The following is an 18,305-nucleotide window of genomic DNA, read 5'->3' as shown; positions in this document are numbered from 1 at the left end:
TTGATGCCTCCAATTATTTGCTTCTGTGCTGTAGTCAAAGCCAAACAAAGATGTTTCCTTATAACAAAACATCTATTCAAGAAAAAAAGAGTCTGATTATTGTTCTGGGATGCTGGCTTTTGGTTCTTTGTAGAATGAGGAATTCTTCTTTCCTTATTGTTATTGTTTTAGATAATGCTGTGGTTTTATTACATAAAGAGAGAAAGCCACTAGGCTCTCTCATGCTGCTATTATCTTGTTCTATAAGCTTATATAAAGACAGAAATGAAGCAAGACTGATTTCTTCACAGGTAACTTTAGTGAAAGAGCTCTGATCCCTCAGTTTATCTATTCATTACAGTTATTTGCAAGTGCATTAAGTCTGTATGGCTTCTATGACTCTTTGTCAGTATGCCTCTGGTCAGTTTGTAATTATTAAAATATGAAACTCATTTATTGGAAGTTCAGTACTAAGATTAAAGTCCAATACTAGAAATGCATATTGGAATATAATCTTTAATATTTCAGCTGAGGCTCTTATTTCCTCCTATTACTATTATGCTCTGTTTTCCAATACATTCTGTCTTCAGATATTAAATCCCTTCTTATTCAAAGGGAAAAATAGAATCGATAAACTGGAATCTCAATAGCCTTTTTGTATTGCTTTTAAATGGATAGTTATAAATGGGATTATCCATTATGATTATGTATTATTAAAGCATTTATAATTCCCATAGTGTTTTTATGAGAATTTTAAGTTTTATTTATGTATTTACATATAGAATAATGCCGGACTTGAAGATTTTGAAAGGAAAAAAACCCTTGGAACAGGTTCATTTGGAAGAGTCATGTTGGTAAAACACAAAGCCACTGAACAGTATTATGCCATGAAGATCTTAGATAAGCAGAAGGTGAGTGTATTTGTTGTTATTTACTTTCAGAGTAAACTTTAGTTTTATCAGCCAGACTATTAAACAGATTCAGTATAATGACTTACCATTGACACCTTCAAATAATTATATTATTAAATTTAATTTTTATTCCTATTTTTTGTAACTATATGATGCATAGTTAATATACATTCAGCCTTTCCATATCCATGGGTTCCACATCCATGGATTTAACCAATCACAGATTGAAGATATTTGGGAAAAAAATTACATCTATACCTAACATGTACAGACTTTTGTTTCTTGTTATTTTTCCCTAAACAATACAGTGTAACAACCCTTTACATAGAATTTAAAATATATCAGGTATTATAAGTAATCTAGAGATGATTTAAAGTATCTGGAGAGTATGTATAGGTTTTATGCAAAGCCTCTGTCATTTTATATAAGGGATTTGAGCACCTGGGCATTTTGGTTTCTGCTGTAGGTCCTGGAACCAACCCCCAGGGATACTGATGGACAACTGTAATTTATTGTGACAATTATGGACTAATTTGTTTTCTAACTATTACAGAAGTTAAAACATGTACAGTAGTGACCCAACCACTTCATGTTACAGATTTTGAAAACCTGAGGCCCAAAGATTTGAAAGCATCTCCAGAGTCAGAAAGTTAGTTAAATAGAAGGCCTAGATTAAAACACAGATTGACTCCTACTCAATTTTTTTGCTCAATATTATCAGTATACTCCTAATTTTATATATTAATACCTGGCTGCTATCTTTAATTACTTTTCTTATTTATGTTTAACTTCTTGACATCTGTGACTGTCCTCACATTGACCATTAGACTCTGGCAAGAAAGTATGCCACCTTCTAATGATTTACACATATAAAAGAAAATTATTTATATGTCTTGCTAAGGTCACCACTTTTAAAATTCAAAATAGAATCACATATGGAATAGAATTACAATCTTCGTGAAGTCAAGATAAATTACTTTCCCCTTCTATTGAATAGAAAATCTAGAGGAAGCCTAAGTCTGAATGACCTAGGATACAAAGATAGTTTTTGTTAAAAAGGTAGTTTTTTTCCCAATATTTTGTGCATCCTCTTCTATGGCGATATAAAATAAATTTTTAGAATTTATGCCTATATTTATTTAGATATTATAAAATGAAAATTGTTCATTTTTACTCACTATTTTTCAATTATGGGCTTTCTCTTCATTCTTTATTTTCTTATTCATCTTCTGAAGTATTTAAAGTCAGTATCTAGTTATTGCAGAGATTTGAGCCAGCTTTTACAGAGGACTTTGAGTGATTAGGACATTAGTATTTTCACATTAATTTTTAAATTACTTTAAGTAATTATATAGATATATGTTTATTTAAGTATAATTGACATAACTAATTTTTAAAGTAATTTCTTATGGGTTTGTTTCTTATTCCTACTTAGCTCTCACTTCTTAATTGAAACTGTAGTTGATCTTCCTAAGACCAAGTTTTAAATCCTCTATTAGGTTTTTATTTGAATCCTGTTATTAAAAGTAATGGCAAAAACCACAATTACTTAAGCACCAACCTAATAGTTGGTAATTGTTATTCTCTTCCTTATCCAATTCTAACAATTTTGCTTATCCAAGTTTATTACATTTTTTAAATGATAACTTTTTAATTTTGCTTAAATACATTAAGAAATATTTATCTCTCAATTACAGGTTGTTAAACTGAAGCAAATAGAGCATACTTTGAATGAGAAAAGAATATTACAGGCAGTGAATTTTCCTTTCCTTGTTCGACTGGAGTATGCTTTTAAGGTAAATTTTAGTAATATTTAAATAAGATACTTTCAACCTAATATGCTTTTTTTAAGATGAAACTATAAATAGGATTCTAAATCAGATGATAAACCTAAAAAATATAAATAAACAAAACAAATACCTCTCGAGTTTGTGTAATTAAATCCTATTGTGCTTATAACTTAGGTAACATTTGAAAAGGTTTTGATTCTCCCTGGAGAAATTGTTCAAAGGTGATACATGCAATTCTTCAAGAGATGATATTACAAAAAGAATTACTCCAATTTATCAAAAACCATAGGGATATCTTATTAAACAATTCTCATGCAAATTCATATACCCAACACATTTTCTACTTTTATTAAGCCCTTTTTGCCACTATCTCATCTTCTTTTACTTAGTAATTTGAGTTCTAGTCTTTTCACTTATACAAAGCTGAATAATTTTTGTTCCATTATTTAAGTGTCTGAAAAATTGTATAAGAGTTATTATTTAAATTGGCCACTTTTCAGCTCTTCGGAATGATACTGGCATCTTTCTGCAATATTTAATCATATGAAACATTTTCATCTTTTTTCTCCTTTATTCTTTAAATTAAATGAAGACCTATGTATTTAAAATATTAAAACCATTAATCTTTTATACATAAAGTGTAAATATTCTTACTTTTTCAAATTGTTTTTTAACTTTGTTATTCTTTTGCATATATTATAGCATTATTTCTTTGCCTGAGTGTTTAATTGTTCAAGAACTAGATGTTCTCTGCAAGAAAAGGAAGAACAAAAATCCCAGACTAATTTGTGGCAAAAATAACTAGGAGGGGAAAAATATGAGTGTCTCTGTATAGAAAAACTATAGCATGTTCCATTTATTCTTTATTTCTCAAAGTTATTAATCTGTCAGAAAGATTTTAAATTTTTCTAATTCAACATGGTATAATATTGAAATAATTTTGACCTAAGTTGAATAATTGTATTTCCTTTTTATTTGTTCATAGGATAATTCTAATTTATACATGGTTATGGAATATGTCCCTGGGGGTGAAATGTTTTCACATCTAAGAAGAATTGGAAGGTTCAGGTAACTAATGCTTTTGTCTTCTTCAAATCTTTATAGGCTTGTGTTGTTTAACCAGATTTTTAAGTTGATGCCAATATCAAAAACTTATTTTGTTTGATTAATATTTTGGCCATTTGAAGCATTAGGTGGAAACAAAGAGGCCACATCATACACAAGTTTTAAAATTCAAATAAAAGGACTTCGAAGCCAATTTAAATGTTATACTATTGGTAGATATTGTGAGGGTCCACTACTTGAATAGTTTTCAGAAAATGCAAAAATTAATTGAAATTAAAAATATCAACATTTATTAAACAAATATTAATAATACAACTCCAGGACAGAGAATTGTTTTAAGGATGAAGATGGAAAATAAATATATAGAGAAATAATAATGGTATTATGGTAATAAGATTATAAAAGTTTGTTTTTCACAAATTTAATTCTCCTTAAAGTTCTTGCAAAGTTTAGTTTTTAAAATACATACATAATTTAACAGGAGTTTGTACCTCATCAGGTTATGACTAATAAGATCTCACAGTTATTAAAATAGGTTATAGAATCTGATAGTTTTACCTGTACTTAATAGTTTGTAAGCTTCTACTATTCATTAATAATCACTAATAGAATAAAGCTAAAATAAAAAACAGATACAGCTTCATTCAGTATAGTATGTTGAAGTCAAAAATGTAGAGACAAATCTCTAAATTCAACATTTTATTGAGGAAGCAAGAATTGCAGTTTGAGGCATATACACAGACTAGGTGGTCTTCAATGTGTCTACAAAACAAAGAAAAGGTTGGAGGTTTTATAAAAATAAATTTTATATTTATTTGTTTGGAAACAAAGTTTACTAGCACTAGTTAAGTTTTGGGGAGCTGGCAAGCTCTGATTGGTGAGTGACAGTGGGGAGTCAAACTCGGCTAAGAATTGCAGTAGATTGTCTCAGTAGCTGTTAGAGAAAACTGGTTTCAGGTTACAATGGGCAGTTTCAGCAGCTAGGCTTGTGGACAATTTCTTTTTTTTTTTTTTTTTTTTTTTCCTGAGACAGTCTCCCTCTGTTGCCCAGGCTGGAGGACAGTGGTGCCATTTTGACTTACTGCAACCTTTGCCTCCTGGGTTCCAGTGATTCTCTTGCCACAGTCACCTGAGTAGCTGGAACTAGAGGTGCCCGCCACCACATCCGGCTAATTTTCATAGTTTTGGTAGAGACAGGGTTTCACCATGTTGGCCAGGCTGGTCTTGAACTCCTGATCTCAAGTGATCCACCCTCGTTGGCCTCCCAAAGTGCTGGGATTACAGGTGTGGGCTACCACACCTGGCCTTAATTCTTGGAGCAGGTGCTGTGTGCCCTGAGTGCTTTATTCCCCCGGCCCCTCAACTCTGATTTATTTGGGTATGATGAGAATGACTAATTTGTGTAATCAGCTTTCACATTTTTCCCTTTTGATCAAGATCTTTCTCTGAAAGCATTGCTTATCAACCATCTTGAAGTTAGGCTTAATTATTCCTTGGTTCTGGGATGGACTTGTTCTAGTTGTCTCTGTCACACATGTGAGAGAAGGTATTGTGGGGTTCTATGTAGGGACCTCGGCCACATTCAAGTAACCAAGAGGCCAGAAGGAAAATTTTTCTCAAAGTAGATTTTTGTCTGGAGTCCAGCATCGAATTCCTTCTTATCACTTTCATAGGTATTAGCAATCATCTTTAAGTGTTGGGTTAATGCTATTCTGTTGGGACGGCTGCCTTTACAAAGATTAGATAGGCACTAAGAACAAAGCTTACAAATGATAGTACAAAAAAATCAACAGTATAGTAAAATTTATTTGTGCAGTGCTTTGGAACTAAAGCCCGGGCCTAAGGGCAAAACACTAAACAAATCAAAGGACCAGGGGAAACTGGTAAGACCTACTATAGCCATTGACTAACATTTTATGACTGGGTTGAACTAAAGCAGAGAATGCCAGACTTTGCAAGAGGAACCACCAGCAAAATTAAACAAAAAATTATGTTAAGGATATTGTCAATGTTGTGGACTAGATGAACTGAAATAATTTCTTAAGTCAGATTTTGTCAATGGCTATAGCAGGTCTCACCAGTACCTATAACAGTTACTGATTGTGAATTTTAAATTACAATATTATTTGGTTAAGTGAAAAAGACAGGCATTAAGAGGGGTAAGAGTTTCACTACAATATGGAGTCCTGTTCCCATGTCTTGAGAAAAGCTATTCACACCATGGAAAACATCAATTTTTTTGGCCTTGTTTACAGTTTAAACGTCTCTGCCTATTGACTTTGGGCAGTTTGATGAACTTACTTTGTGGCCCATACGTCAGACATGAGACTTGTTTCTTTTTTTTTCTTTTATTATTATTATTATTATTATTATTATTATTATTATTATACTTTAAGTTCTAGGGTACATGTGCATAACGTGCAGGTTTGTTACATATGTATACTTGTGCCATCTTGCTGTGCTGCACCCATCAACTTGTCAGCACCCATCAACTCATCATTTACATCAGGTATAACTCCCAATACAATCCCTCCCCCCTCCCCATGATAGACCCCGGTGTGTGATGTTCCCCTTCCCGAGTCCAAGTGATCTCATTGTTCAGTTCCACCTATGAGTGAGAACATGCGGTGTTTGGTTTTCTGTCCTTGTGATAGTTTGCTAAGAATGATGGTTTCCAGCTGCATCCATGTCCCTACAAAGGACACAAACTCATCCTTTTTTATGGCTGCATAGTATTCCATGGTGTATATATGCCACATTTTCTTAATCCAGTCTGTCACTGATGGACATTTGGGTTGATTCCAAGTCTTTGCTATTGTGAATAGTGCCGCAACGAACATACGTGTGCATGTGTCTTTATAGCAGCATGATTTATAATCCTTTGGGTATATACCCAGTAATGGGATGGCTGGGTCATATGGTACATCTAGTTCTAGATCCTTGAGGAATTGCCATACTGTTTTCCATAATGGTTGAACTAGTTTACAATCCTACCAACAGTGTAAAAGTGTTCCTATTTCTCCACATCCTCTCCAGCACCTGTTGTTTCCTGACTTTTTAATGATTGCCATTCTAACTGGTGTGAGATGGTATCTCATTGTGGTTTTGATTTGCATTTCTCTGATGGCCAGTGATGATGAGCATTTTTTCATGTGTCTGTTGGCTGTATGAATGTCTTCTTTTGAGAAATGTCTGTTCATATCCTTTGCCCACTTTTGGATGGGGTTGTTTGTTTTTTTCTTGTAAATTTGTTTGAGTTCTTTGTAGGTTCTGGATATTAGCCCTTTGTCAGATGAGTAGATTGCAAAAATTTTCTCCCATTCTGTAGGTTGCCTGTTCACTCTGATGGTAGTTTCTTTTGCTGTGCAGAAGCTCTTTAGTTTAATGAGATCCCATTTGTCAATTTTGGCTTTTGCTGCCATTGCTTTTGGTGTTTTAGACATGAAGTCTTTGCCCACGCCTATGTCCTGAATGGTACTACCTAGGTTTTCCTCTAGGGTTTTTATGGTATTAGGTCTAACATTTAAGTCTCTAATCCATCTTTAATTAATTTTCGTATAAGGAGTAAGGAAAGGATCGAATTTCAGCTTTCTACTTATGGCTAGCCAATTTTCCCAGCACCATTTATTAAATAGGGAATCCTTTCCCCATTTCTTGTTTGTCTCAGGTTTGTCAAAGATCAGATGGCTGTAGATGTGTGGTATTATTTCTGAGGACTCTGTTCTGTTCCATTGGTCTATATCTCTGTTTTGGTACCAGTACCATGCTGTTTTGATTACTGTAGCCTTGTAGTATAGTTTGAAGTCAGGTAGCGTGATGCCTCCAGCTTTGTTCTTTTGACTTAGGATTGTCTTGGAGATGCGGGCTCTTTTTTGGTTCCATATGAACTTTAAAGCAGTTTTTTCCAGTTCTGTGAAGAAACTCATTGGTAGCTTGATGGGGATGGCACTGAATCTATAAATAACCTTGGGCAGTATGCCCATTTTCACAATATTGATTCTTCCTATCCATGAGCATGGTATGTTCTTCCATTTGTTTGTGTCCTCTTTTATTTCACTGAGCAGTGGTTTGTAGTTCTCCTTGAAGAGGTCCTTTACATCCCTTGTAAGTTGGATTCCTAGGTATTTTATTCTCTTTGAAGCAATTGTGAATGGAAGTTCATTCATGATTTGGCTCTCTGTTTGTCTGTTACTGGTGTATACGAATGCTTGTGATTTTTGCACATTAATTTTGTATCCTGAGACTTTGCTGAAGTTGCTTATCAGCTTAAGGAGATTTTGGGCTGAGACAATGGGATTTTCTAAATATACAATCATGTCATCTGCAAAGAGGGACAGTTTGACTTCTTCTTTTCCTAACTGAATCCCCTTGATTTCTTTCTCTTGCCTGATTGCCCTAGCCAGAACTTCCAACACTATGTTGAATAGGAGTGGTGAGAGAGGGCATCCCTGTCTTGTGGCAAGGAAGCCGAACCAAGGCAGTCTTAGATTTTACTTACAGTCTTAAGGTTCCTGGTCCTGCCAGGAAGTAACAGTTTTTATTTCCTTATTGTAATGCTGAGAAATCCTTGAAGTCAAGCCTTTTATGCACTTTTAAAATATGACAGTTCAGTTAGAGCCTTAGTAATATAATCAGTGTTTTCCATTGTATTCTGCTATAAAGAGAGAGCAGATTTTTATGGACTTATGCAAATAGTCATATTCCCATAAAAGTACTTACAACTAATTTTTGAATTCATAAGGAGAAAAAAAAACAAATGCTTTTATCTTTTTTTTTACAAAAATATACTTTACCAAATTGCTATAAATTATAAATAGCTTAAGAGATAAATTTTTTTAAACCTGGAAACCAAAATATTTAAGAACTAACAATGTTTTAAATGAAAGTTATGAAAATATTATTTTTTCATCAATTATTTAAGTTCATGTAATTTTTGTTCTGCTTGATCTTTATTAGTATTTTCATGTACTCATCTTTTTTTTATTAGGGTTCTAGAAATTTTTATTTAGTCTGGTGATCTTAAAGCAATTAAAAGCCTACATTTAAGAGTACTTATTGGGGTCTTTTCTATGAATCTAATTGTAAATAATTTTGAGAATTCAAAATAATAACTCTGGATGACAATAATCTAGAATAGCCATGGGTAAAAATCTGATGAAAGTTTACAGTTAACTAGTAAACTTAGTTATTTCTATTATAGCTAGCATTTTAAGGCAATAACCAGAATTATGAATAACATTAATTTCTATGAATTTATATAATTTTTGAAACATTCATATGAACAACATAGCCATAAATGCAACTAAAAGAGCTAGTATCACATCATTTATACAATGTCTCTTATATAATTTAAAAATAAATCTAATTGTTTAATATGTCTGCAAGATGATCTCTATGTCTTCGAATGTTTTCCAAGGGCCCAGCTGGAAAATCCCAAAGCTAATTCTAGATTAAGAACACTTAATTTAGGATTTGATTTTTGGGAATTTTGTTAAACATCTTTAAAGACTCAAAACACTTGGTCAAAACAGAGTAACAGGTCACTGTAAAATAAGAGTCATTTATTTAACCAGAGTGATAATCAAAAGACATCAGATATAATACAGAAAGTTATATGAACGTAAAAACTTTTATTATTTTAAAGCTCAGTTTTTCTGAGTAATGAAGAACCTGATAAAGACAACATAGGATATTATCTTGATAAAATATAAAATCTAGTTTTTTAGACAAATTACCAAAATGGTAAAGAAAAATCTTCTGCAGTATGCTCATTTTTTCATATTTCTTTTTCTCATTTAGAGCTTTCCATTAAAGAAATTATCAATCACCTGAAAGTTGACTGAGTACTTGAATTTAATCAGACATAGGAAGAATGTGTCCAGGGTTAAGAGTGTACATTGTATTATAGAAAAATATGAACAAGAAGAAGACTATCTTGAGCAGGGAAATACATGGTTGTCAGTAACAGCATGAGAAACTTCCTGGTTACATGAAATAATACAAACATATCAAGAAGAGCCAAGAATATAGATTCAAATTATACTGGAAGAAAACATTGCTTTTCTAGGCCTTTCAGATAAACATTTCAGCATCAGCCCATAACAGAGTTCAAACTGGAAAAAAAAAAAAAGTTCTAGGAGTTGAGGAAAAGGGTTGAAGGAGAGAGTTATCACCCCAGCCAAGCAAAAAGATATACCTTTTCAAGAAAAAGAAGGGGATGTATGACCTTCAAATCATGTGTAGTGTGATACAGCAAAAGTCGAACTTCTGAAATATAAATTTCAAAAGGAAAACTTTACCTCAAGAAATGGAATTACGGCCGGGCGCGGTGGCTCAAGCCTGTAATCCCAGCACTTTGGGAGACCGAGACGGGCGGATCACGAGGTCAGGAGATCGAGACCATCCTGGCTAACACGGTGAAACCCCGTCTCTACTAAAAAGTACAAAAAAACTAGCCGGGCGAGGTGGCGGGCGCCTGTAGTCCCAGCTACTCCGGAGGCTGAGGCAGGAGAATGGCGTAAACCCGGGAGGAGGAGCTTGCGGTGAGCAGAGATCCGGCCACTGCACTCCAGCCTGGGTGACAGAGCCAGACTCCGTCTCAAAAAAAAAAAAAAGAAATGGAATTACTATTTTCAGTGAAGAGGACAGCATTTCAAACCTAAAACTAGGGAAATTAATTAGATCTCAGGAAGAAATGTGGCAGAAATAGAAACTGCACTTGGGAAGATGGCTGTCAAAGAAACAGATTTTATAATTAAAAATCACAACCTTTTGCAATATTATTGAGAGTAGATGAATACTTCAAGAAAGCTTTGTTGTTTTAAATATAGAGAGCCAGACTCTGGTCCTTGACACCAATCATTAATTTTTAGAAAAACATGTAAACAATTTTCCTTTCCAATTTCTTTCCCTAATGATTTACACATAAAACTTCTTTCATATGGCCCATCCTTTCATTTTTCCAAACCCCCAGTATTAATCTTATAATTTTCCTTTTCTTCTTCCTCTGTTTTTGGAACAGACAATCATTTTACTTTAGGAAAAATATTTACCACCTAATATACTTTTCATACAACATAATTGTTTCTTATATACATATTTTGCCTACTATACCTCAATATACTTAAAATTTATAAAATTTAAAAACCCAACAAGGGATTTGTATTTATTTAGTAATTTGTTTTAGTTTTTAATCTTATTTTGATATGGCCCAGACATCTAATAGGTATCTTATTATTTAGTTTAATATAACATAACTGTAAGACTTTAAATTTACATGAATAGTTTATTTATAAATGTTTATTTAATTTACATTCACCTAATTTATTCATTTTTATTAATTATGCCTGGATTACCTATGAAAATTGAGATATTAGGCAGAGTCATTATTTTAAGTTATTTTTATTAGCCAATTTTATAGCCTGTTAATATCAAATGTTTACCTAAATAAGAATTTAAAGTTAGATACATGACTTTTCTATCAATAACTCAGAAGATACAGATGTTTATTAAATCACTAATATTAAATTAATCTTATTTATTATACAAAGATCCTTTTGTTTTAGTCTGGGTTTATAGCTTTAGGACCTTAAGAAATTTATTAGAGGCAAATATAAAACTCTCTGACCAGGAAATCTAGGCAAAAATCTATGTTGACAATTTTGAAGACATTTCTAATTTTATTTTATTAATAATTTTTTAGTATAGTTAAGTCTTGTTGAATTGAACCCTTGATCTTTATGTAATGCCCTTCTTTGTCTTTCCTTATCATTTAAGTTCCATTTTATTGTATGTAAGAATAGCCTCCTGTTCTTTTTTGTTTTCCGTTTCCATGGTAGTTCTTTCCCCATCCCTTTACTTTGAGCTTGTGAGTGTCTACAGGTGAGATGGGCCTCTTGAAGAGAGCAGACAGTTGGGACTTTTCTTTTTATCCAGCTTGCCTCTCTCTGCCTTTTAAGTGGATCATTTAGACCATTTACATTCGGTGTTAGTAGTGATATGTGAGATTTTGATCCTGTCATTATATTACCAGCTGACTGCTTTGCAGACTTGATTGTGTAGTTGCTTTTTATTATCTGTGGGCTATGAGCTTAAGCGTGTTTTTGTGGTAGCAGGTATTCATCTTTCATTTCCATGTTTAGGACTCCCTTAAGGACCACTTGTAAGGCTGATCTGGTGGTAATGAATTCCCTTAGTGTTTGCTTGTCTGAGAAAGATTTTATTTCTCCTTCACTTATGCAGCTTAATTTAGTGGGATATTCAATTCTTAGATGAAATTTCTTTTCTTTGAGGATGCTGAAAATAGGCCCCAATCTCTTTCAGATTGTAAGGTATAAGCTGAGAGGTCCATCAGATGCACCTGATGGAATTCCCTCTGTAAGTGACCTGACATTTCTCTGCAGCTGCCTTCAAGTTAAATGTGGTATATATACACCATGGAATAGTATGCATCCATAAAAAGAATGAAATCATGTCCTTTGCAGCAACATAGAAGCTGCTGGAGGTCATTATCCTAAGTGAATTAACACAAGAACAAAAATCCAAATATTTCATGTTTTTACTTTTAAGTGGGAGCTAAACATTGAGTGTACATGTACATAAAGATGGAAACAGTAGACACTGGGGACTACTAGAGAGGAGATGGAGGGAGGAGAACATGGTCTGAAAAATTACGCATGGGTGCTATGCCCACTACCTGGATGATAGAAACATTCATACCCCAAACCTCAGGATCATCCAATATGCCCATGTAACAAACCTGCACATGTACCCTCTGAATCTAAAATATAAACTTTAAAAACTAATTTAAAAACCAATTAATTTATCAAAGATGTACTTAAGTCATGTGAACTAAAATATTGTATATTAGCACCCATTTATCCAAATAGAATTCCTTAAGGGATTTCTAGATAACTATGTCAGATTTTATTATATAGACACAGCATACCATATATGTACATATGCATAAAAACATCTAAACACCTATACAAATGTATAAATAAAAATATTACAGCTTTTATTTTAGAACTTTAGTCATGAGATAGTAAAACAATAAACCCATCAGTTTATAAAAAGAGAACTAGATCAAAATTATTTTTCTAACAAAACGGGATGAGGCTTAACATTAAGCTTTTTTTAAATAGGTAATATTATGAAGTCTGTGAAATAAATTATAGGTAGACTAGTTTGAGTCAATTGACAATATGCTGGATTAGACAAAGAATTGTTAACTGAGAAAATGTGAATGAATTATGTGAGGACACCCAAATGATAGTTATTCGAACTAGGTCTGTACAATATTTTCTTGTCTCAATTCTTTGTCCCTGAAGATAAGGTTGTTGCCATTTCTTTTAGTATAGAGACAGTGTCCTTTACATTGGAATTTTATCTTAAAACCAAAACAGCATGAAAATCAAGATGATTATCTTTTTTATCTGATGATTTTCAAGTGTTTTTACTTAAATAATATGTCAAAATAGCTGAGGAGTTTTGAGAAAAGAGAATTTAGTCTATATTAGGATGAAGAAGAGGAATTGTAAAAGTGGAGGGAAAAGCTCCAGAAAGGAACTTGTCTCCACTAGCTTTGAGACAGTATTTTGTAGCAAGGCAATGTCTGAGTCCTGAAATTTTTATTAGCCTTAGGATATCGGTTGTGATATGAGTCTTATTTGGAGTATATGGTTTTATCACCATGGTCTTTTAGTTTTGTTGTAAGAACAACAGACTGTTTGAATGATTCCTATAATGTTTGAACATGTTACCAGCTCGAGTCTCAGAAAATATCTGGGCATGCCTTTAAACTTTGAGAGCCTATTTTTAACTAAATATATTTAGGTGATTCGGTTTAATGCCAAATACATAAGAGCCAATTAAACACAAGTGCTGAATACATAAGTCCAAATAAACACAAGCACCAACAGAAAATAAAGTATGTCCTTACCAGGAAGAACAATAAGCCTTCTCCAAATGAAGGGGAAGTACCCTCATCCAAACCTCAAAACTGAGGTCTAATCCTTACCGCTGAAGTCAACAGGGGGAAAATAACCCTCCCCAAGAGGACATCAGTCAACCAGGAGGCAAAAGACCCCTCTCAAACAGGAGGGGGAAAGAGAAAGACCCCTTCCCAGCCAAATCCCAAATAAAACAGAACTCAACCAAAATTAAGAGTTTAGTCCAAAAGAGACTCACTAAGGGGAAAAGAGGGGACTCCCCAGAAGCAGCAGGACTGAAAGGGCTCCAGTGGGGGTACTTCATGCTATAGTTCCCAGGGCCAGTGATTCTCCCTGAAGTAAGTCAGCTTTAGGATCCCACTTCTGACACCAAGTATATCAAAGTCAAAATTAAAATATAGAGGCAAATCTCTAGATTTGATATTTTATTTGGGAAGCAAGAATTGCAATGCAAGGCATCACACAGACCAGGTGGTCTTTGGTGTGACTGAAGAACAATAAGAAGGTTAGAAGTTTTATAAAAAGGAGAGAGAATACATTTTGGAACAAAGTTCATTGGCACTAGCAAAGTTTTGGGGAGCTGGCAAGCTGTGATTGGTGAGTGATGGTGGTGGGTTCAAACTAGTCTTAGAGTCACAACAGGTTGTTTCAGTAGCTATTAAATAAAACTGGCTTCAGGTTACAGCAGGAAGCTTTAGCAGCTAGGCATATGGAAAATTTAATTATTGGAGTAGGTGCTGTGTGCTCTGAGTGCTTTATTGCCCCAGCCCCTCAACTCTGATTTAGTTGGGTATGACAAAAACGACCCAACTTATACAATTAACTTTCATTATTAAATATTGGCATAACTAAAACACAAGTATGAACTGAAACAGAACTGATGATGGTAATTTGATTCATAAAATGATGGTGGCAGACTCAGAATATCGCAAGATGATATCAGGTAATGAGCAAACATTGAAGTCATTTTAATTACCTGAGGCCTAAGCCAAGATTCATTTATTGACTTAATATGTACAGGGCAACTAATATAATTAATATAGTGTCAGGCACTGTGCAAAGTAGCTTCTGCTTATCTTTGAGAATTTTCTTTCCTCTCCTATCGTCCTCTCTCTCCTACTGCCTCTTGTTCAAGCAGAATCCTCATATTGCCTTACGGTTATTTAAAGTTTTACACTAAAGTACCACACCTGAACCTGTTCTCAAAAAAGTTTGTGTTAACTTTATATAATTGGTAACTTCTTTTCTTTGCAACTCCTCACTGTCTTAGTACTCTTTGATATTGAGTCTTTAATACTTGACTTGGTACTAAAAGGACAGCAAGTTGGTTGAAGGAATTCACACTGAGACACTTGTCTTTTCTCATCTTTCACAAGTACTACATATACACTTGAACGATTGCAATGTCCGTCTTAGAAGTTTTGAGGCAGTAGGAATATGAGTTATTGTTTAGCATGGCTTTAATCAGAATCAAATGAGTCATTTGAATTCTCTACTTAAAGCTGTCTGGACTTAAAACTGCTACAGCATTAGCCCTTACCATTGTCTTCCTACATTCAATATTAAGTAGAAATACCCAATAACACTTTGCACTTGGAATATTTTACTTTCACCTTTCAAGAATGTGATTAGAGGCAGAGCACAGTGGCTTATGTAAGCCTGTAATCGCAGCACTTTGGGAGGCTCAGGCAGGTGGATCACTTGAGCTCAGGAGTTCAAAACCAGCCTGGGCAACATGACAAACCACCCCATGCACACACACACACACACACACACACAAAATTAGCTGGGTATGGCGGTGTGCAACTGTAGTCCCAGCTACTTGGTAGACTGAGGTGGGGAGATTGCATGAGCCCAGGAGTTTGAGGCTGCAGTGATCATGCTACAGCACTCCAGCCTGGCAACAGAGCAAGAAAAAAAAGAATTTTATTATAGATCTATGTAATGTATGTATTCCTCCAATTAAACACCAGCATATGGAAATTAATATTTTATAAGTAAAAAGTAATAATATTAATGGCATTTTATGTTTACAGGTGCATGGAGAAAATAAGAGGGGACCTCCCAGGTCAAATGTTTCCCAGTTTAAGCATAAATGTTGCAATGACCAGAATGATTATTTTAATCTCTGCTTACAATGTTCTCCGCATTCCTTGTCATTTGGCATACAATGCAGATTGACAGTGTTGGGATGAAGCAGAAACTGGAAGGGTATTATAGAATTTTGCTCCCCAAAAGCATTTTTCTTTACATATGCATTCTTTCAACAAATATTTACTGAGCACTTGGGAAATGCAGTGACAAGCAAAAAAGGCAGCACATATAATCTTTTGTTGGAATTTGTATTTCTGTTACTACCAGATCAAATTCATACCAACCATCTTGAGGGAAATTCTATTCATAGTTAAGGTTGTTCACTGAGGAAACAAATCTGAAAGGCATTGCAATTTATCAGGCAGATTAGTAGAATTCAAGTAATGCATTAGAAGATAAATTAGAAACTCAGAAAATTGGTATATCCTTTTGAATTTTTCAGATTGTGACATCAAAATTACACTGATCTATTAATCTAATATATACATTAAAGAACTGTACATATTTACACTAACATAGAGATTATTCTTATGTCTGTCTATGTAAACAAGCATAGTAGAAGATTTGGAAATCCTGATGCCAAGGTCGTTTCTATGGTTTCTGAATGGGATTATGAGTATTCATCCTTCTTCATCGATATTTTATGATATTTTTCCATAATGAGCACATGTCATTTTTGTAACAGGAACTATTACAAAGTGGGTAAAATGGCATTAATCTGCAGATGAATGCAGCTAAAGAACTTCTATGTAGGGAAATTCTATGAACACTTGAAATTTGTGAGAAAAGTAGATGGAGCCACTATAGCAGTGGCCCTGATAGACACTTCAATCGGCATATTTGCTTTCCAGTCATTCTCAAGATCAGACATAATTAGAAAGACATCAATATATTCAAATATAGGCTATAATGATTCACAGTGAGATAACTATTTTAGGTTTATATTTTTCCTCAACGTGTGCTTCCCCATAAATTTATCAGAATGTTATTTGAACACCATATAGAAATTTAATAAATTTGAAAAGTAACAAGATTCTTTACATACATTTTTTAAAAATACTTTTTGTTCCCAAAGTACCTCTACTTCGTATTGGTTTTTATGTATAATCTACTAATTAGAATGTATTAACTCATTTTTACAGAAAATCAATGTTTTTATTTCTTTGCAGTGAACCCCATGCCCGGTTCTATGCAGCTCAGATAGTGCTAACATTCGAGTACCTCCATTCACTAGACCTCATCTACAGAGATCTAAAACCTGAAAATCTCTTAATTGACCATCAAGGCTATATCCAGGTATGACTTTAACACATTCTGTATAATGTATTTGAGAAAATACTAGGCAAGACATTGCATGTATGTAACCCCAACCTGGATTTTTTTTTTGAAGACAATTATTCCTAACAGTTTAAGTAGAGCTCAGAGTTTCGCTGCTATTACAGAGAAGCAAAAATCCTATTATGAAAGGAACCTGTTTGTATCTCCCTTAATCTATAGCTGTGAACTGAGTATAGCCTCTTGCATAAGGAGATATTAATAGCTAAATCTGTGAGCAGTTATTACTGCCAGGCATATTCCAAGTGTTTTACATGTATTATTTCTTTAATCCTGATAAACCTATGAAGTGGAAATACCACTGTTATCTTCATTTTAAGATTAACAAAACTAAGGCACGGCAAGGTCATTTAGCCAGTAAATGGTAGTCAGAATTTGAACCTAGGCAGTCTGATCCCAGAGTCCATGCCCTTTATGACTACAATATAACTGCCAAAGGATCCCTGACTACCAATACTGAACTCGTAGAAACATTTTCTTTTCACTTCTACTACTAATAAAGTGGGAGCATTTCTTTTTACACAATTATCAATAGATTCTCCCATTGACATTTTTACACTTCTGATGGTGCAATTAATGGCAGAGGACATATTGGGGTAAGGCAGACATTTAGCATTGTTTCATTTTTATTAATGCTGTTTATTTTTACCTTTTATTTTCACTTTTTTATTCCTTGGGTCTAGGATCTTATAATAATGACTGAAAAGGGTTTTGTTGTTATTAATTTGTTCCTTTGTGTTGAGGAAGGATTTCCAACTTGGAGTGTTTAAACCTTCATTCACTAACTATTCATTAATGAATTTCAATTACATGGACTTAATTATTTTTTCCGTTTCTTTCATACTTTCAATTTGAATTTTAAACTTTCAATTTAGGTTCAATAAACACATTTATTGTGAGGTAATACATTTTCACTAATATTCTTTTTTTCTTTTATAGGTCACAGACTTTGGGTTTGCCAAAAGAGTTAAAGGCAGAACTTGGACATTATGTGGAACTCCAGAGTATTTGGCTCCAGAAATAATTCTCAGCAAGGTATATTCATAATATCAATACGTAAGAGGTAGAAATATGAGTCATGCATCCCTATGGACTTTTGTAAAAAGTTTATTGATCTAATTTTACATTTTTAATTTGATCTGAGTTATGAATTTAAATCTATTTGTGCATGATTACTAAAA

General features: G+C 33.7%; 1 protein-coding gene across 19 annotated transcripts in view; it reads left to right on the top strand.

The window, feature by feature from the left end:
- Nucleotides 1-18,305, top strand: part of PRKACB (protein kinase cAMP-activated catalytic subunit beta) — a 167,825-nt gene that overhangs the window by 114,486 nt on the left and 35,034 nt on the right. For all 19 annotated transcript variants that reach the window (XM_007978153.3, XM_073007161.1, XM_007978147.3 and 16 more), the window contains 5 exons: nucleotides 762-890; nucleotides 2,588-2,686; nucleotides 3,666-3,748; nucleotides 16,959-17,085; nucleotides 18,064-18,159. In XM_007978153.3, the coding sequence (XP_007976344.1) occupies nucleotides 762-890; nucleotides 2,588-2,686; nucleotides 3,666-3,748; nucleotides 16,959-17,085; nucleotides 18,064-18,159 (534 nt within the window). The remainder of the gene's footprint in view (nucleotides 1-761; nucleotides 891-2,587; nucleotides 2,687-3,665; nucleotides 3,749-16,958; nucleotides 17,086-18,063; nucleotides 18,160-18,305) is intronic.

This window comes from Chlorocebus sabaeus, chromosome 20 (genome assembly GCF_047675955.1).
Source record: "Chlorocebus sabaeus isolate Y175 chromosome 20, mChlSab1.0.hap1, whole genome shotgun sequence".
Lineage (NCBI taxonomy): Eukaryota > Metazoa > Chordata > Mammalia > Primates > Cercopithecidae > Chlorocebus > Chlorocebus sabaeus.
Note: the sequence above shows the minus strand (reverse complement) of the source record. Positions and strands in the feature narration are given on the sequence as shown.